Source organism: Channa argus, chromosome 19 (genome assembly GCF_033026475.1).
Source record: "Channa argus isolate prfri chromosome 19, Channa argus male v1.0, whole genome shotgun sequence".
NCBI classification, from domain to species: domain Eukaryota; kingdom Metazoa; phylum Chordata; class Actinopteri; order Anabantiformes; family Channidae; genus Channa; species Channa argus.
The window spans coordinates 4,749,235-4,769,631 of record NC_090215.1 but is presented as its reverse complement, the minus strand read 5'-3'; the positions used below and the strand labels follow the sequence as shown (position 1 = coordinate 4,769,631).

General features: G+C 38.3%; 1 protein-coding gene across 1 annotated transcript in view; it reads left to right on the top strand.

The window, feature by feature from the left end:
- The window catches only part of kcnh2b (potassium voltage-gated channel, subfamily H (eag-related), member 2b), a 199,506-nt gene that overhangs the window by 166,146 nt on the left and 12,963 nt on the right, over window positions 1–20,397 (top strand). The window contains exons 7-13 of the mRNA XM_067486257.1: window positions 9,980–10,159; window positions 12,103–12,206; window positions 12,310–12,448; window positions 14,305–14,459; window positions 15,091–15,185; window positions 15,371–15,511; window positions 17,878–18,077. Of these exons, the coding sequence (XP_067342358.1) occupies window positions 9,980–10,159; window positions 12,103–12,206; window positions 12,310–12,448; window positions 14,305–14,459; window positions 15,091–15,185; window positions 15,371–15,511; window positions 17,878–18,077 (1,014 nt within the window). The remainder of the gene's footprint in view (window positions 1–9,979; window positions 10,160–12,102; window positions 12,207–12,309; window positions 12,449–14,304; window positions 14,460–15,090; window positions 15,186–15,370; window positions 15,512–17,877; window positions 18,078–20,397) is intronic.

The window sequence follows — 20,397 nt, the reverse complement described above, 5'->3', positions numbered from 1 at the left end:
ATCCCACAGTCATGTTTCTGCCCCATTTAAAGTCAACCCATGATCTCATGAATTTATGAAGCTCTGCACTGTAAGCTCTAAATGCTTTAAAAATACATCATAGGCTTTTCTGTTAGTTAGGAAGCACAATTTGTTTTAATGAAATATATAAATATATAATATATATATATAAGTGGGAGTAATACATGGCTAAAAGTTAACACATGGAAACCAAGATACAGGTTTACCAGAGCTCCATCATATTGGAAAAAACTGACAGACCTTGCAGTATTTTTTCCTTTGTGAGATATAGTAGAGAACCAGATGACTTAAACAGCTCTATTTAGAAAGAATGTTTTATTCTAGAATGCTTTGAGTGATTTTGTAGGTTAGACATATATAGAGTTGCATAGAAATACACTGCATGTTTCTGTTGTATTCTGTCATTCTCCCCCTCTTCTTTATTGTCCTTCCTTCATTCAGTTGGTCCGTTAAAACTCCTTTTTTTTAAATCTCCATCAGGCAGCACTCACATATTGATGTATTTTAACTCCAAAAGCAGAGGCTCTTAATTTGTACAGGAAAGAGTAAAAAGTGCAGACAGACTTCTCTCGTGGTTCAGTCATGAACTGTGCATGTTTGTTGCGAGCAGTTTCAGTTCAGTCCCTAACCCTGGTAGGAAGGGGGACGACTGCACCGTTGAAAAGGAGGCCTTCCCCATCCCCATCATCAACACTGTGGTGTGCTTAAGCAAGAGTCTATTCCAACTGGTCACCGTTTTCCATAGGTCAGACTGAGGTTATTCTGGGCAGTTTCTAGGTGGGAATCTCTAGGATGAGATGAGGGTATTCCTGCAAAAGAGACTGTGGGCTGCCTGTAAGTAAAAGCTACTATGAACAAAGAAAGGTTTAAAAAAGATCTTTGAAAATTTTAAATTAAAACACAATTCATTACAAATAAAAAATATATTTGTGCTCATAAAATACCAGCACTCTTTTATTTGCCAATATATCAAATTAATCCATACATAAAACCTTTTCCTAAAAATGTTTCTTTCACATATTTTTGAATCAAAACAAGTTAGCTTTAGTAAGTCAGCTTAAGTAACCTTACTTACTTAGAAAAGCCAATGATAACTTTCCAGGGGCTGTGCAATGCTTATCAGCTGGACTTGTTATCTAGAGAATGGACAAGGGGAAATTGGACATTTAATTCAGGGAGCGTTAGTGTTCACTAGCATGTGTTTTGGCATGGGGGCAAGGGGCTGTGCAGTTTAATTCTTTTTGAACACACCTCCAAACTCCTTCATCTAATATCACTATATTCATTAAAGACAGTCTGTGTGTGTGTGTGTGTGTGTGTGTGTGTGTGTGTGTGTGTGTGTGTGTGTGTGTGTGTGTGTGTGTGTGTGTGTGTGTGGATCAGCAGCAAGTGTTTCTGGGATGCCAGTGAATTGGATAAAAATCTGTGAATTAGAAAAATGGGCTGTGAGACAAAGAATTTTGCACTCATGCCAAATGGAACCACGCCACCATCATGTTTTCTATACACTATATATAGACCAGGGAACACATTATGTCAGTGAGTCTCACTTCAGAAAAAAAAGCTAATGTGTGTGTAGGATTTGGATATTTGAAGGGAGGGTGACGAAATGGGTATAGTTTTGTAGTCGGGCCTATTTTTTCAGACACATGATTATTGCTAGTATTGTTATGGTCATAAACCATGTTTAGGGGCTGGGGCTGTTTATGCAGTGACCTCCACACAGAGATTTATCTGAAAACTCCAGCCACAGGGTTTAAAAGTTGAGGTTCGGTCGCTGGTCTAGCACTGGGTTGATAGAGACAGAAAACCTTAGACAGAGTATGACCTTGTGCTAGTTTCTTAACATGAAATGACTTGACCTCTACCACCCATTAGAAAAGTTAGACGGCTGCACATTTATATAACGTGTTAATATGCGTATTCATAATGTAATTAACAGATATGTTCTTCGCATGGCTCACTGCAGATTCATACACACATTTTCCACTGAATATGTGTATGTTCTGCTGTTACTTCACGCATCAGCATCTTTTGTTCAGATGGCCTGATTCTATAGTTTGAATCTCAGGCATGTTGGCATCAGCTGAACACATGTAGCTCCCTTTAAAGCCACATGCAACAGCTGTAGCCATCACTTAGCTTTACAGTTGTGAAGGATATTTACCTTCATGTGAACAGACTGTAAAGTGTATGACCTGCTGATATTTACTTTTTTCACAGAAAACCTGGATAATTGTGCAACATGTCTCCCAGAACGTGATGGAGAGGTATCTCTCATGAATATTTGCTGATAAATTCCTGATTGCTTCTTGTTGAACTGCAGTTTTGGGACCTAAGGCCACTGTATATCTGATATAATGCCAGAAAATACAAGTAGTTGGATGTGCACAGAGCAAGAAGATTTGAAACTTTAAGCTGAGAGTCTTGTCTGAAAACTTAGCTCAGTGCCATAGATTAAGTGCATGTGCAAATGTTTGTGTGTGTGCATGTGTGTTGATGTGCACAGACCGTATGTCAGCAGCCCCACAGCAGTTGCTTGTGCACTGTTGCATTTTATTGCTGCGTTTCTATTTCAGCCCCTTCTCTGCTGGAGGATAGGATAGATGGATACATGAAGAAAGAGGGAAAAATTAATGAAGAGAATGATCAAGACAAATACTCAGAAAGCACAAAAACTGAGCCGGAGACAGAGCTAGATAGAAAGAAAACGGTAATGAGAGAGGGAGAAACCTTCCTAAATGCTGATGGTGCTGATGAATTTTGAAAGAGAAGGCTGTGGTGAGGAGATGGACGACAGAAGGAGAAACACTTGGGCTGAGTAAATATGTCTTTTGTGTGTCTAAATGGGAACTGTCAGAGCTGAGGAGATAAAGGTCAGCAAGGAAGCATAATAAGCATAATCATAATGATGCAAACACAGTATGCTTGTACATATATCCATACACTACATCCACACCAAATTCGGAAACGGTCAAGAAATATAATGTTGCACTACAAATGTTTATTCGTTGGCACTAACTTAACAGAGAGATGTTAAACTCTTAACGTAATTTTCCGATGATAGTTTGCCACTATAGCTATGCACAGCAGGTTTGACAGGCTGGCAAAACCGTTAATCTGTTACAGACATAAGCTGCAAACGTTAGCATGAAAGTCTATTAGTCTAATGACCAATATAAACTTGTGTTATTTTCAAAGACATATCAGTAGCTAACTACACAGTGTTGTACAGCACTTGTTCAGGTATGGTGGGACCATGGTGCCGGTGTATCACACTTTATTTAGGGAAGTTTACACTCAAGCCAAACTGACATTATGTCACATCAAAATGTTTTCAAAATGTAATCATCTTCTCTTGTAGAACTGAAGAACCTTTCTTTAAAGTACCAACTAGGCCATGCATTTTTTATGTAAGTAGTTATTCATCTTTATATGGTTACCTTGGATATAAGTGTGGTTTTAGCAGTTGGTGTTGAAGCACCATAACATTTAACTACTGTAGTTACAGCTGACAAAATTCATGGTTTGTTTAGAAGCATGACGACCTTCTGGCCATTTGATAAGAGTTTCAGTAGCAAATGGACATAAGTCTGAGTCTCTTTTTTCATCTAAAAAAGGTAAAATAACAGAGCTGCTTTGGCTGAGAGGATTTAAAAACTGAATCAGGAGCAGCTCTTGGGCAATAAATGAACAGCTTTGTAGAAAAGCAGGCACAAGAAAAATAAGCAAATGATTTATGCTCTGAAATTAATTTTTCCTTTTAAACATTTATGTTGTTTATTTGGTATTTCATCTAGCAACATGAAAAATATAGTCGATTGCAGATGTAGTGATACAGAGTCAACTCAGATTTGCTTTAATCTCTGTTATGGCATGTAACACATTGTTATGGAAAGTATTTCTAAAAACCATAAGATTGTATGAATCTGATTTATGCTACTTTTTAATTTTCTTACAGGCTATTCAGTGAATTTTAAATCTGCTGCCTATTTGGGCTGCAACAGCTTTGAATTCAAAGTGAAAAGACCACATCTTTGTACATTTATGTAATCCGTACATTAATAAAGCAGCCCAGCAGTGTTTCATCTCTGCATTCTACAGACAGCAGAAGAGCTGACTCTGTCTACTTACTCTGCAGCACTATCCAATAATATCACACTAGTCTTTTGGTGGAAGATAAAGCCACTGGGCAATGTCAAAACCTCATGCACTTGTGTGCCTGTGTTGCCGTGTGTGTGTTGTAACAATGAAAAAAAAAAGTCCTGCAGCACTTTATTTGAAATGAAAGTGTTAGAATAAGGTTGATAAAAGGTTAGAATGGGATTTAAACATTTAGCTGGTAGGCTAAATTCAGAGTGACAGGAGAGGGCAATGCAGTAAAGGCTGTGTTTAAATGTGCATGTGGTTGCTTGTGTAGATCTACATGGACTGTGTCTTTACATCTTATATTACCATAAATCTCATATCCAAATTATGTACAGCTGGCTGGAAAATGTGTTGGTGGTAAACACACTGGAAGCCAAGATTTGATTCCACAGGTCATGCAGAATGCAGACTGATGTACACATTTGCGTTTGGAGCATTTCCACCCTCTGAGGCTGACACTGAACACCTGTCATGCATCCTCTGGCATCTTAACAATCCTCTGCCACCTATTTGATGTACATGGGCTTCCTGTTTGGCTTTGTGCTTAAACAACTTTGAGTAGTGGCTATATGAACACTGGAGATCTAATACATTTGCACTGCATATGTCTATATCTCTGAGATGAGCTCAATTATTTGAACTTAAGTCTATAGTCTCTTCAAAGATTACTGTTGTGTTATGTTTTTTGTTTGTTTTGTTTTTTTTGTTTTTTTGCAGTGACCCAAATAAAATTTAGATAATAAGATAATTTCTTATGGAAATATTTGTAGATTGAGCCACACTCACCTTTATTAAATGGCTGTCAAACTGTAAGGGCTGGACTCACTGGCCACTGTGTTTACAGTAGGAATTGAAGCCTCTTAAAATTTGATGTGCTTTTTTTGCTATTGTTTGAACATTGAAAAGAAGTATGACAGTTCTGTTTGACTGTCTATAAAATATTAAGCAGTTACTCGTTGTGAAATATTGACTGTGTTTGCTGAGACTTTCCATTGCAGTTAGGGAAGATCAAAGACATCCACTGCAGAGAACTACACATATTAAGCTGATATTTTTGAGAAACCCCATTTCTTTCTATGCTAAGCCACAGGCATTGTTATGAGATTGTTTTTAAAGCTTTTGAGAATAAACTCATCTGTCTTGTACTCACCTTTCTTGTTTTCTTATTTAATAATCTCACTGTTAAATTCGGCAGAGTGATAGAGCATATAAATAAAGGACAAAGTATGAACAGCACATGCAAACGGGTTTTAGCTTAATAAACAGTGACTTCCTAAAGATCATTTTTGTCATTTACAGCATGGGAACGAGGAGAAACTGTAGCAATAAATAGTGAAAATGCAAAGTCATTTTTACTGGGAGAGATGAGCAAAATGAGCGCAGTGTTTTTGTGGTGTGGTAGTGCTCAGCAGAAGTTGGCAAAGCATCACTGAGCTTCCACAGATATCCAAATGTTCTGGTTTATAAGCAAACACTAACATTAGCTATTTTAAAATTTTATGTGTTTGTGTGTGAGTGTGGGTTTGTGTGTACAGTGTCACTGAGACCATCCTCCGCAGGGCTACAGATTTCTTTCATTGCTGTTCTGTCAATTTCATAATTCTCCTTTTCAGTCCATTTCTCACTTTCATTGCTCTCAGTTTCTCTGTCTGCCTCCTCTAGCTTTCTCTTTCACACATCTCTCCTTGTCAACTTTGTAGGTGCTCTAGCAATCTGTTCTCCCTCTTTCATTCTCTGCCCTCTTTCTTCATTTATTCTTTGTTTCATCATTTAGATAAAACTCTGTTGGTGTATGTATGACAGGAGGGAAGAGGAAAAACATTTGGCAGTGTTTCCCTTAAACAGTAAAATGTGCTGTAACTAACTTTTTTTTCACTGCTAGTCATTTTGCATAGTGCTGTTAAAGTGCTCAGTCTTCACGCTGCTGCTGCTCTTTAGTTTAACTTAGCTTCACAGTGACTCCACAGCTCCTAACCTGTATCCACACTGCACTTAAAGTGCCGCTTAATGGAGTTTATGAGATTTTTACAGTACATTCCAGAGAGTGAATGAAGGCAATGTAATAATTATTACTTATAAATAATCAAATGTATGCAAATATTGAACATTTTAAAAAGCAAAGGTGCCAGGATTAAAGCAGTACCTATACAGTATATCATTAGCATCCTGACCCTCATACCCTACAATGGTGGTCCCCAGGTTGCTTCTTCATAATTGTCATAATGGAATCCCCGAGTATTTTCTCTACTTCTGACACAAAGGGTGTATTGTGTTTTTATTTTTTCTGTGTGTTTTCTGAAAGATTAAGATTGTGTCTGCAAGGTACTGGATGTGGTTTTACACAGATCAAGAGAAATTGAAGCACACATATCATAATATCTAGCACTTTAACTAGACCACCTCTCATGTGGCTGTTACAACACCACAGGAAGTTAGAGGCTTTTCATATGACACACACTTCCAACAATCCTTTGAGCGTTCAGAACACAGCTGATTGGAAATTTTTCTCAGTCCAGCTCCTTCGCACTCAATTGGAACAAAGAGCCAACTGAAAGCTGGTAAATAATATCCGGCTAAATATATCACTATAACTGAGCTCATAGGAGTTTTTTCTGTCATTTCAGTTTGAATTTGCTACATGTTTGGACTGTAATACTGTTTTACACCCATCCACACCAAACCCTCCTGCCAAAAGGAAATCTAAACAATATGAGAAAACACTCCTATCAACATCTCTACCAAGCAGATGGATTGTTTCTGCTGCTTTCAGCTGTATTAACCTCATAGCATGAATTATTTTTTATCTGCTCCCCTTTCAGAACTCGAAAAGGTTTTTTATTTAGACAGGATGTCAAGATTGAAATAAGTGGCTGTGTCACTACAGAGAGCTAATTTCAAAGGGGCTGTTGGGTCACGAACTTCTGAAGAGGGTTGATAGAGACCTGGTTTGTTTGATTGATGTCCTGATCAGACACAACCCATTTAAGTCCTAAAGAGATACTGTCAGTAGTAAGTAGTGTCAGTTGTAAACGAGTCTTTGTGAGTTGTCTGTGTCCCCACTATGTTTCACAGTAATGAATTCACTTTAGTGGCAAATTTTGTCAGTTTTTAACATACATATTAAGACATTAAATTGTGTAAGTGTGAAATACACATTGCTTTTACTTATATCCTATTCACTAAATGCTATTTTCTTTATGTCCCCTTTTTTTTTTACATTCCTCTGCATATTTGGTTAATACTTGTTTAACCTCTTGAACTATACCAATGCTGGTGCTTGGTTCTTCTTTCTGAAACACAACAAAAACAGTCACAGTACTAGCTCTCTTTTATCTTGTCATCTTGTTGAAAAGTGACATTTCAGAAAGAAAAGAGAATATAAAAGATTATAAATTTGATGGTTTAGCCTTTAAGCATTTTGGCTTTAAATTGGAGTCATAAGTTCTCTCTTGTCTCTTTCTCCTGTCAGTAATAAATATACAACCTCATGGTGTATATTGCAGTATTCAGCCTAACCTTATACTTGTACATGTATTTGAAATTGACTTTTGAATGAAAAACAATACAGTTCTGTCTGTATCTTCATAAAACTTTAATATTTAATAAAATAATTGTTATTATTAATTTTAAGCCAAGAAGTTAGCTTTAGCAACGTGACCGGACCCAAACCCTGTATTCTGGCCAGATGCTGTGCAGGCAAATCCCATCAGTACTCATGTGAAGATGTCACTACTGTCTGCCGGACTTAGGATTCCACTGTCCACACTGGCAACATGAAGAAACAACATGTTGTGGGCGTAGTAAGATAAACATATTGTGTTGATATCACAGGCGGCCAGTTGTCCCTAAGTCCTCACCTTCCAGTGCTGTCCTCAAATACCACTCTGCCCTGTTGGCACTTGAATGTGTTTTAGCATCTGCACTTTTAACAGTCCCTGTGGCAATGTTTTTTAGTTTTATACAGATGGCTAATTATAGCCTACAAGATACCCCAGGAGGGGATTCACAGCTGATATGGGCACTTGACTTAACAGTAGTGGTGTGTGGGTATGCGCACGTGTGCATTTGCAAGTAACGTTTGTTCCTGCTCACAGGGTGAGTTTGTTATACTGTGTGTTTTTCTGCCCGTGTGTGCCAGCTCATACACGTTAACTTATGTTTATATCTTCCTTTGTGGATACAGATGTTCCCCGAGTCCCTATAACTATACTATACTGATACTACTACTAATACTACTACTGATAACAGAAGTGTTGGTGTGACATTGCTCTTAAAATGCCTGTTAATTCAAAGAGGAAGAGTTTAACATTAACAAAGCTAAACCATAAAAATCATAAAACTACTAAGTAGGTCAAAACAGGTGGAATTGAAACTCTAAACAGGAAGTGCAGGAGTGAAATGATGTTTGGCCACTCTGAACCCCTCAAGCATGATTTACAGTTCAAGATCATTACTTGAACAAAAAATATCTGGATCTGGATAAACATAGATGGGGGTTCTTACAAGTAGCTTTAAAAGGTTCTGACAGATAAAAACACTGATCAACCCCTTTGTTTGAGGACCCCAAGAACCTCTACACTAAAACTCACTAACAAAACAATGTTATCTGTAAGAATAAGGGATATGCAGTACAGTAAAATCCTTTGTACTGTGCCTGAAGATTTAGGGATGGTTTACTCATACACACATAAATAAGATCCGCCATGGGAGCACAGCAGGTGAAGAAGCAATAGAGAGTGGAACAAAAAAACTAATATAAAGGAAGGAGAGCAGGAGGGTTAACCTTAGGAAGGTTAGATGGATACCCAGCTGTTCAAGCAGGAGAAGAAAGGAAGAGGAGGCAGGAGGTGGGGTGAATGAATAGGTAATGGGATGAATGACAAGTTACTGGGCTGGAGGCTGTGTGGAAGAAGAGGTGGAAGTGAAAAAGTAGCTGAAAAAGCCACTAAATTAATTGTCTGCCTACAAGCTTGAGAGAGAATCACCAGTATAATCAGCAGTGGCACTTTATTTTCAGTTTAAAATACCATTGTACTCCTCAAACCTGTGGATTTAGGATTAAAACGTGATACAAGTTATCCACTTGACAACATGGCGGCAATATTTGCAAACAGTTCTTAACACATTTCTCCATTTAGTTGTTTATTGGAGCATCTACTGCGCTTTAACAATAAATATAGCTAAAGGTCGATGTAGAATGCTGTGTGTGTGAGCGCAGTACACAGCCCCACATTTTTTTTCCGTCATACAGCACAGTCTGCTAGCGCATCTTTGCACTGTCTTCAGTCCTGCTCACATCCACTTTGAGTGCAGTGCAGACAGTGGAATACATTGCTGCTAGAAAAGCTACTTAGAACTGCACCATAATACCCAAGTTTTCATTCGTGCTGTATGTTTCTAAGTACCGGATGTGCTTCGCATAAGCTTATATGCAGTTCCTTTTCAGCTGTCACTCTTTATTAGAATTAAAGCCCTCATGTCAGCACCACTGGTACAGAGGAATAGAAGATGGGACTGGAATAAACACTGCTAAGTGTGTGTGTGCCTGTGTGCACCCACGTGTGTGTAGTGTATGAGTTCACCTATGTTCTATGAATTTGTGTGCATTAGCATATAAACTGTGCGTGTGCAATGTCAAGAGTGTTACTGACCTCAGAACAGTTCTTGTCATCTTTAGGACACACTGGCTCTATCAATCTATATTACAATTTGACTCCGGTCAGTCCTTCTTTGTTCTTTCTTTTGCCCCTATCTGTGTACATTTTATATTTGATGTCTGATTGTTCCTCCACTCCCTCTCTCTACCCAGGTATTGTCATTGGGTGCAGATGTGTTGCCAGAGTACAAGCTCCAGGCCCCTCGCATCCACAAGTGGACAGTGTTGCACTACAGCCCCTTCAAAGCAGTGTGGGACTGGCTCATCCTGCTGCTGGTCATCTACACTGCCATCCTGACACCCTACTCAGCCGCATTCCTCCTCAATGACCAGGTGGGGTCGCAGGAGAAAATCACAAAATTGTTTCATATCGGAACATGTGATTTTTACATCCTTGTGTTGAATCATTTGTTGCTCATCTTGTATTTGATGCCAGCAACACAACTCAAAAAAGCTGGGACAGGGGAATGTCTAAATGATCATGTTTTCATTTAATAACACCCTAGAGTATGCGTTTGGAGCTGAGGAGCAAAATGTTTCCCATTCTTGCTTGTTAAAGGTGTTACCTGCTCAGCAGTTCTGCGCCTCCCTTGTGGTATTTTTATAATGAGTGACAGGTTGAAACTGCAGGCAGTTTTTTCTGTGCAGCCACGGTGTTGTATTATGTACAAAATGTGATTTGGCCTTGTGCTGTTGAAATAAACAAGGGCTTTTTAGAAGTCATCTGAATGGTGGCTTATGTCTCTCATTTTAAAATGGCAAAAATGGTAAACAAAGAGTATGTGAAGGTTCTCACTCATTCAGGTTTGATTTTCTGCAGGTTGACTCAGGTAAAAGGGGCTTTTATCTTTTTTGCTGAAAAATGTTCTGCTACTCATTCAAGCAGCTTCTTCAGTAAAAACCTGATCAACATAGTATTTAATGCACATGCAGCTAGTATAAATGTTATGTGGTATTATGTGTTAATTTTTATAAAAAGTGTGTCCTAAGCTCAGGGTAAGTTTGGATCCCCTTCCACTTAAATGACATTGCAAACTTTTGCTCCCAACTATATTAGTTGTGTAATAATAATAATGTTACCTTCAGAGATGTGCAAGTAACCCATGCCGTGTGCATTAATGGTCCCCTGCAGCATCACATATGCTCGCTTTTGAACTGTATAGTGCTAACAAGTCTAATGGCCTCTTTTAATCATAAACATGGACGACACAGTAAGCAAGAATTTCAAATTTTGACTTGTACGACTAGTATGACAGTTTTTCTCTTCTAACCGTGTTAAACAAGTTCCAGGTCAGAGAAGACAGCAGCCTTTCCCAGTCCAGTCTGGAATTTGCAATGTTCCAATCACAACAAATAATTTCACCAATGCTACTTGTCATACATCATAAAGTCATAAAAACATTGCAACATGCATCACAATTTTTTAGAAAAGCTGTCATGTATTTTATTGTATAGATACCCTACCTTGATTCCCACACACTTTCTCTGAGCTAAATAAAAGGCACATACATGGAGTGAGCTAAGGCAACAGTTTGTAAAAATGCTGACATGTTAATATGTCTTGTTAAAGACTGGATAGCATTACATTTTACAGCATTTTATGCCACTGTATGTTACATTACAGATGTTCCCAGATGAACAACATCAATGACTTAATGATTAATTGATGAGTTCCATCTATGAAACACACCCAAAGTTTACACTGAGAGCTAAGATGATTCAACTCGGCTGTATAAGCTTAATAAGCTAGTAAGTTAGGTAGAGGAGACATGTACACACTTTTATGTGAGTCAAGTCCTGTAACTTGTTTCCTCCACCTCTGTTTAGTTTCTTCACCAGCCTCTCAGGTCTTTGGTAGATATCCTTTGTGTTACAGATAAATAAGGCAACATTATACACAACAGGTTTATAAAGCACTGAAAATTCAGATTAAATCATAACAAGTGCTTTTTAGGACATGTTTTTTTAAATAAAATAACTATGAGCTTTAGCTATATTTATTGTTAAAGCGCAGTAGATTCTTCACCTTCTGATTCCCTGTTTTTCTATCACTGCTTCGTTTTGTATGTTATGTTTGCATTACTGAGTCTTGAAACACGTGATGCTAATCCATTTGATTTTCCAATGGATTAGCATTAGTCACACAGACAAGTTGTATTTTTAGATCAGTACATAATAATTATCTTCTCCTTTTCTCTGTTCTTTCTATTTTTTTTTTATTATTTTACTCATCTCTCCACTCTTGTCTCCTCTCCTCACCTCACCTTACCTCACAGGAAGAGGCAGCCATGCAGCGTTGTGGTTACTCTTGCTCGCCTCTCAACGTGGTGGACCTTATAGTGGATATCATGTTTATCATCGACATCCTCATCAACTTCAGGTCTGACGTTAGAGACATGAATGGATTTGCAATATTAATACTAGTAGCTGTATTAGCAGTAGAAGCTCTGGTACCAACAACCAACAACAACTCTTTCTTTCAGGACAACATATGTAAACTCCAATGATGAAGTGGTGAGTCACCCGGTCCGTATCGCTGTCCACTACTTCAAAGGCTGGTTCCTTATTGACATGGTGGCTGCTATTCCCTTTGACCTACTCATCTACCGCAATGGAGAGGAGGTATGTGACAATGGTTTGGCTGTTTGTATACTGTACGGAAGGCACAAGGTAAATTAGGTTGTAGTGAGATGGAGAGATTAGAAAAACAAGCGTTGTTGCATTGGCATCATATCTGCAGTCTCTAATGGGATAAAGAGAAAATAAACTGAGAGCTACACGGAAGGAAGAGGAGGGAGAAGGAGACAGTGCAGTGGATGTATGGGGATTAAGAGGAAGAATGAGAGGCAGAGGTGGTTCAGGTTTTTTGTTTCATAATTGACTCCAATGGGAAATTGATTTGCAGTCAGCTGTGGTAGTGTATGCAAAACAAAGACCTGCCTGTATTTCATGCAGTGCAGTGCACAAACTGCAAATGAGACAATGAGTTTCAACAATGACTTTTGTGACTTTTTTGTGACAGGATTACAGTGTCTGAAATCACTACCTGTATCACAGACACTGCAGTTTCAAACGTGTCCTTGTCATTGTCATACTTTTCTTTATATTGTGTTATGAAACTGTTTCCATGCTGTGGACACTACTGTTTTCTTTCAACTTCGAAGGTTATGAGGGCGATACTGTATATAGACAATGTATTTCACACTTCAAGTGTATAGTTTGGGCTTGTGTGCAGATAATTGTCCATATTCTCTAAATATTTAATGATATCATGAAGCATAGATGATGAAATCTTAGCAGTGTCTATGAAATATTAATACGTTTTTGAACCATATCCCATTCTTCCTTGTGAAAAACTAATGCCTAATTATGATACTGACCTGTTGCCAGTTAACTTTGTTAATTGTGAGTTGTTGCTTTTCGGGTCCTTTGTTTTCCAGTTTTACTAATCATCATGCATCCGTTTTTACATTCATCCTAAATGTTAACTTATTTAATGCCCATCCTTTCTGTTTGCAACACGGGCTTTTAGAAACCAATGAAGCACAGAGACAATAAGTAAGTGATGTCACAAACTGAGTAGTACTCCCTGTGACTAGAAAGCAGAACATCTTGATTATAATTAGTAGATACCATACACACTGAAGTGGGGTTGCTGCTAGTACAGTGTCTGAGGAGACAGTGGCTACAGAGGTTCTATTGTTTAGTGAGCAATTGCTGGATCAGTGGTAGATGGAGAATTTAAACAAGGTTGTTGTCTGGACGAAGTGGGAGTTACAGTAGAGGAAGAAAGAGGGGAAGGAGGGAAGGAGGAAGGTGCATTGTAGGTTGTTGGAGTTCTCTAAAGATAAAGAATAAAACCACTGAGACCAAGGTTGGTGTAAAGACTTCATACAGCAGTGTAGCTCCACTGGCAGAGCAAGTGATCCCTGAAATGCATGTATAAGTAATGGGATGCATTTCATAATAGAACAAAAAAGATTATTTATTGTGATTAAGCCACACACTAAGCCAAAAAAATGATGAATGTGGAATCTCCCCAACTTTCAATTACTGCCTAAGAAAAGCTTTGCCAAGGTTTGCTTCATTGATGCTGTCTGGGAGAGGCCATCAAGCCAAGGAAGGGGAGATTTTCCTTAGCAGACAACTATTATTTACTGTGAGGACATACACACAGACCCGGGCTAGGCTCTCTGCCAGCTCAGTAATCGGCCTGTTATTTGTTGTATGGACATAGAGGGGGTCAGCTGAATACAAGTAGAAAGGAGAAAGAAATAGACAGCACAGAATAATGAATGGGAGTCAGGATTTACCACCTCTACAACAGTGGATCACACTGGGACAAGGCCATGATTGCACCACCTGAGTTTGTCAATGTGTGTGTGACAGGAGGCCATATCAGAGCCAAACTCCTTTGTTTTGTGCCATGCTTTACAGCACCTTATCTCTGCCTTTTTTGTCTCCCCCACTACTAACAGACCACCACTCTAATTGGTCTGCTGAAAACTGCTCGTCTCCTGCGATTAGTCCGTGTAGCCAGAAAGCTGGATCGCTATTCGGAGTATGGTGCTGCTGTCCTCTTTCTCCTCATGTGCACCTTCGCCCTCATCGCTCACTGGCTGGCCTGCATCTGGTACAGTGCTTATGTATAATAAGGGAATAATTATATCTTTGTCTTAGGGGGTGTAATGATTCTAAAACGTCCACAGTCTCATGTTGCAAATCTAGAGTACAGAATCATGCCCACTCCAACCAACATGCCATTAGTCTGTTGTTGATGTCTTGCCTCACCTGGCATAATAATAGTGGCTCCCTCCTGTATAGTATCCCAGAAATTATGATATTTCCCAGTGCCGCCTTTGTGCTTAGACATTTACAAAGCAACAATGTGTCTACGTAGAAGGAGTTGTCACAGCGTGTGCAGAGTGTGGGCTGTTGGACTCTAACAAAAGCATTTAGTGTAGTGAGTACTGAAAAGTAGATGTGGAGAGTCGTTACACCCCTACTCCGTTTGTGTATGTTAGAGCCCCAAATTCTAAAAATCATTACAGTAAAGTGTATTTTTAAGCATAACAGCTTATCATAAATTCAAATTGGAGCAAAGCAAACTTGTATTTTCTTTTACAACACATATATGAGCTGTATTTGATAATTAATAAAATCTTCTGAACAGTGTTTGTCACTTTAGTGTAGCAGGTGTTTCCAAATAATTACTAATGCCAATAATTATGTGCATCAAAGGCAAATTGTTATATCTTTCCTAGGTATGCTATTGGTAATGTTGAGAAAAATGGTTCTATTGGCTGGCTCCACACACTGGGGGACCAACTGGGGAAACACTACAATGATTCCATCCCAGGTACTGAACGGACAATTAATTTAGTGCAAATACTGAAACCATGTTAGTGCTGCTTTCTTTGTTGGTTACTTTTGTCTATGCAGTTTAATAGAAATGCATACTTACTTAAAGTGAATAACGTAGTGTCATTCTGGTGAGCAAAGGCCATTTGGTGATTGATTGTAACCTCTAAACTCCTACACCAGGTTCAGGACCCTCTATCAAAGACAAGTACGTCACAGCTCTGTACTTCACCTTCAGCAGTCTGACCAGTGTGGGATTTGGAAATGTGTCCCCAAACACCAACTCTGAGAAGATCTTTTCTATTTGTGTCATGCTCATAGGATGTAAGTACTGATACTAGGATATAGGCTCAAGTCCCCATGAAAAGTACTATATCATGAAACGACAGAACGTGAGCATAACACAGTGTAATTTACTGACAACTAGAGAAACACTAGCAGCTTAAAGCTGAAATTACCCAACAAAGACACCACTCAACTTACCAGGTAAGTTTACATTTCTGTAAATTTGCATTGAGATGAGTGTGAATGGAGTCGATGTCAAATTCACTTGATGTCACTGAATTTCACTTAGAGTAGATACTTTTACAATACAACTGTTTCTCTTATACTAAATACAGTACTAATCTTCTTAGAGCAACTGGACAAAGTCATAAATCATATTTTCACCTAATGATTATGTTGTCAAATCAGTCAGCAGGGACTGTAATATCCCCTCCAGTACTTATCAATTCAACTTCCTTCCTGTAGAGTAATTACCTCTGCAGGCTGGGGAAGCTGTGGATCACACTCATGAGGCAAACCACAAAATTACAAAATGAAAGTACTGGAGTGTTCTCAGATTAAACTATGACTAGAAAGTGACTAGACAATAGTAAGGACTTGTTAATAGAATGTCAGTGTTGTGTTTCACTATACACTGATCAGCCATAATATTATGAACACATGTGCAGTTTAATGAAACCCAATACAGTTACTCTGCCATGAATCCTAAATACAATTTTATAGTTTCTCAGTTTTTAGGTTGAAACTGTCAGAAATGTAATAATTCTGCTATGTGTTTATTACTGAGGTCATTGTGGGTAGTGGAGACATAGTGGAGTTCACTATAAGAAGAACTGGTTCGAATATTTTGGCCACCTCTTCTTATACTACAGTTAAACAAGGATAAACTCAGATACTTGAAGACACTCATTCAACAAGGTGGTTTCTGTTTGTAATTTTAGGCTCTGCTGCAATCGTCCTCAGCACAGTTTAGCATTTTCTTGCTAAAAGAGAAATTAAACAATTGCAGAAGGTTTGTAACATTTCTAATCCAGTATAAACTTGGGCTGCTCTGAAAGTTCACTTTGACATTGCACTGAGCACTAAGAAAATTGATTCAAACAGAAAAAAAAGATCAGTGGTGACTTTTGTGACACATGCAAATATCCACTCACACACATTGCAGTTTTAGCGGACGATGTAGACAGTGATGGGAGCTGACAGAGGTTGAGAGGTTAGCAGAATCCAACATGACAACAGGACAAAACACTGAGGCTCATGAAGGATAAGACACAAAACACTCTGTCCTCTAAAGACAAAACCCCTTTAAATCAAACTTTTGCTACAGTATATCTGTTCTCCAGTGGACCACGTCATGCAAAAACTGCAAAAATACGAACTCCTTAATTAGGTTGACTGTAGCACTGACGACATCCCGAGTGTGAAAATTACAGTGTAATCATGTTGCTGTTATGCTGTCGTGTAGTGGCATCTGACTTTAAGTGCAGCTAAAATTAGTTCAGCGGTGAGAATTTAACCTAAATTGTGTTAATATCAATGTCAGTATGTCAGACGTATCCTGTTTTGTATTAAATATTGAAAGGATACACTTGCATTTCTTAAAATACATTTACACTTATTGCAATGCTTGTATTAAATATGTATATTTAAATGTGATGGGAAAAGGTACCATATTGGTTAAGACTGGTAAGTGCTCATCCATCATGAGAAAAGTAGTGAATGTCACAAATGCTCTTAAATTGCTCGTAACTTTTGTTTTGTAATGTAATATAATTACAAAGTTACAAGTACAGAGTCCTTGTTCTGTGTCAAACTGAATTTTAAGGCTGATGTGAACTTGTGGCTTCAGCAAACTGACCTAGACAAATCATTATGGTATGAAATTTGATTATAGTACTTCACAGTACAGACCTCATTTGTTGATGTTACACATCAGGACCTTCAGGCTTAGAGAATAAACCATCAGATTTTCCTTATACAGCTTTATTACTGTATCAGCACATCATAAAACTCTCTTTAGACTGAAAATTTTTTATGTATCATTCACTGATATGTGCTGTAATGGAAAAGGGCAAATGTGTTTGAGTATATGAAACTGTTGCTATAATGAAGACACTAATTAATGCGAATATGACTTTTCTTAACACAGTTATGATATGATAGAAGAAAAAATGTTTTAGAAAGTGCTGTATAGAGTTTGTCCATCAGATCCATAATAAATTCAAAGTTACCAACTGATGATGATTAATTCCATGGTAAAAAAAATTTAAATGATAACATAACACCTAAAGATTTAAGGGGCATGATTATAAATCTAGTGTCACCTTTACAATCTAGAAACCCAGAGCGGCTTATTAGCACGTTTCAGTGGCTCTTTTGTAACCCTCTCCACCTCTGACCTCTAGCCTTGATGTATGCCAGTATCTTTGGGAATGTGTCAGCCATCATTCAGCGGCTGTACTCAGGGACGGCCCGCTACCACACCCAGATGCTGAGAGTCAGGGAGTTCATCCGTTTCCACCAGATCCCCAACCCACTCAGGCAGAGGCTTGAGGAGTACTTCCAGCACGCTTGGTCCTACACCAACGGCATTGACATGAATGCTGTGAGTACTGATCCTTGGTTGTGCATCAAAGCTCGGGTGTTGTGTGAGAGCCTTGTGCGTTAATAGGGGGATTGGAAGACTTAGACTCAGCAAATATGTTCTGACATGTGCAGAGGGTATTTGAATTATGTATCATTACTATTCTGCATGTGCAAATAGACAGGTTTAAGTGTTTGCAGCATGCGCAGACCTACATTACTCTGTTCACATACTGCACATGCGGGTCAGCACACTTATTATTTGCTTACATACAGTACATGCTCATAACACCATAACACACCCAATGTGCCGCACGTGTCAGTGCACACAAACACACAAAACATGCTCACAGGACGAAGGACTGCTCTCAACATGCTTGTGTACAATTGAACTTTGTAGATCACAGTGTATAGGAGGGTGCAGCTTACACACACACACACACACACACACACACACAAACACACACACACATACGCACACACACAGCTATAGCCACATCTTCTGTTTTTCTGTAACTATGACAGTCACACATGCTTGCAACTGCAGACACATGCAGCTGTGATCATAAAGATGTCATGTGAGTTCTGCTGATGTAAACACGTAATGTTGTACATGAGTCAGAGTATGTCATCTCATTTTTTTTTATCACAAATCCTATCTTGTATAGTAGCTGTGAACAAAATATATGTAACTCTACATGTGTAGATGCATAGATTTAGGACTATTGGTATTTTTTCAAGAAAGGAACAGTATTATAAGCTGTTTCATAATCTTAGCTCAAAAGTAAACTTAACTGGATATATATTTGCTCGTAACTTTAGAAAGCCTTTCCAATATCCAAGTTCTTTTAAAATTGCCACTCAGACCGTAATCAGAGGCTCATGATTATCAGTGCAGAAGAGAAACCTAGAAAACTGTTTGTATGCAATCTTAGATTACTAAAGTGAGCCATTGAAGTAGAGAGAAACAAATTTGATGAGCATCCTTGGAACTTGTTTCACAGTGTCATCCCCTCCTCGTGGCTCTATTTAAGGCCGGTGATGTGCAGTGTAGTGAGCGGACTGGATTAGAGAATGTTTACTGTAATGATAATTATGATTGTGTGGACTAGTCGTTGTCTGATTCTCTAACTTATTCAGTGGACTGCAACCTTTTTCCTAAGAAGATGAGGAGAATATTAATGCAGCACTGATTCTCAGTTTTGCTTGTTTGCAGGTGTCCTTTACTTCTAAGCAACATATACAAATGGTTGGGATTAAAAACCAAGACTAAAAATGAGCTTTTTCCTATGGCTCAACTTAATCCTGATCTCCTTTATACGAGATTAGGAGTCTACTGTATGGCCATGCTAGCAGCACTGTTATAGCATCTTTGCAGATTAGTTTGACTCCTGTGTTCCTGTTAGTATTTTAAGACATCAGTCTTACTTTACTGTTCTCTAATCCCTGTTACTGATCTGCTGTCACTGGGGTTCATTAGCTGGGCACTTTGAATATGTGTACTGAATTTCATTGTTATACATGCCATTCAATTTGACATGTGTCAGTAAAAAACAGAAGAAAAATGTAATCTTAGTCTGTTAAGTTTTTAATTTTCACCAGTGTGATGTGCCACAAGCATTGCTAAAAGATTTTTACCATTTAACCATTACTTACTTACATTACCCTTTTGCTAAAGTTAGAGACGGGAGGAGTTGATGAATTATTGTTTGTGGTTCACTAAAATGCACATAAATACAGCTTTTAAGTATATGTGTTCTGTATAATGTTAGTTGTGTCACCCTACGTTTGAGACCAAACCAATGTTTTTACTCAGAGTAGTCAATTAACCATATATACACTGTAATACCATACAATCACCAGCCAGACTGTAGTCTTTAAAAAAAGTCTGTTCCTCATTAAGCAGAAGTTTGCTCACCAGAAAAGCTTATAACAATGTCTTAAGCGATATATATATCAGGACAGCAAACAGTGATATAAAAGTGTGGCCTTGAAAGTCAGCAGTTCAGCATCTGGTAAATGTACCATTAAACTGCAGCCAAGAGAAGACATGACACAGTTGGCCAATAAAATCAGACTACAGCACATTTTAGGGTTATACTTGACTCTCACAAATCAACCCAATGGTTATTTTGTCCTACAACTATTGATAAGCTATTATACAAATTTACACCAAAAAAAAGGAGTGTGTAGTTAAGGAGCGCACATTAAAATGTTCATGTTTTCATGTGTTTGACTGTTTTCAAAGAGGACGTAGTACATGGGAAAAAGTATTATTATTACAGTAAAACAATGGAGATGACAAACAGTGAGGAACACAGAAAGACAAACTTTGTCCCAAG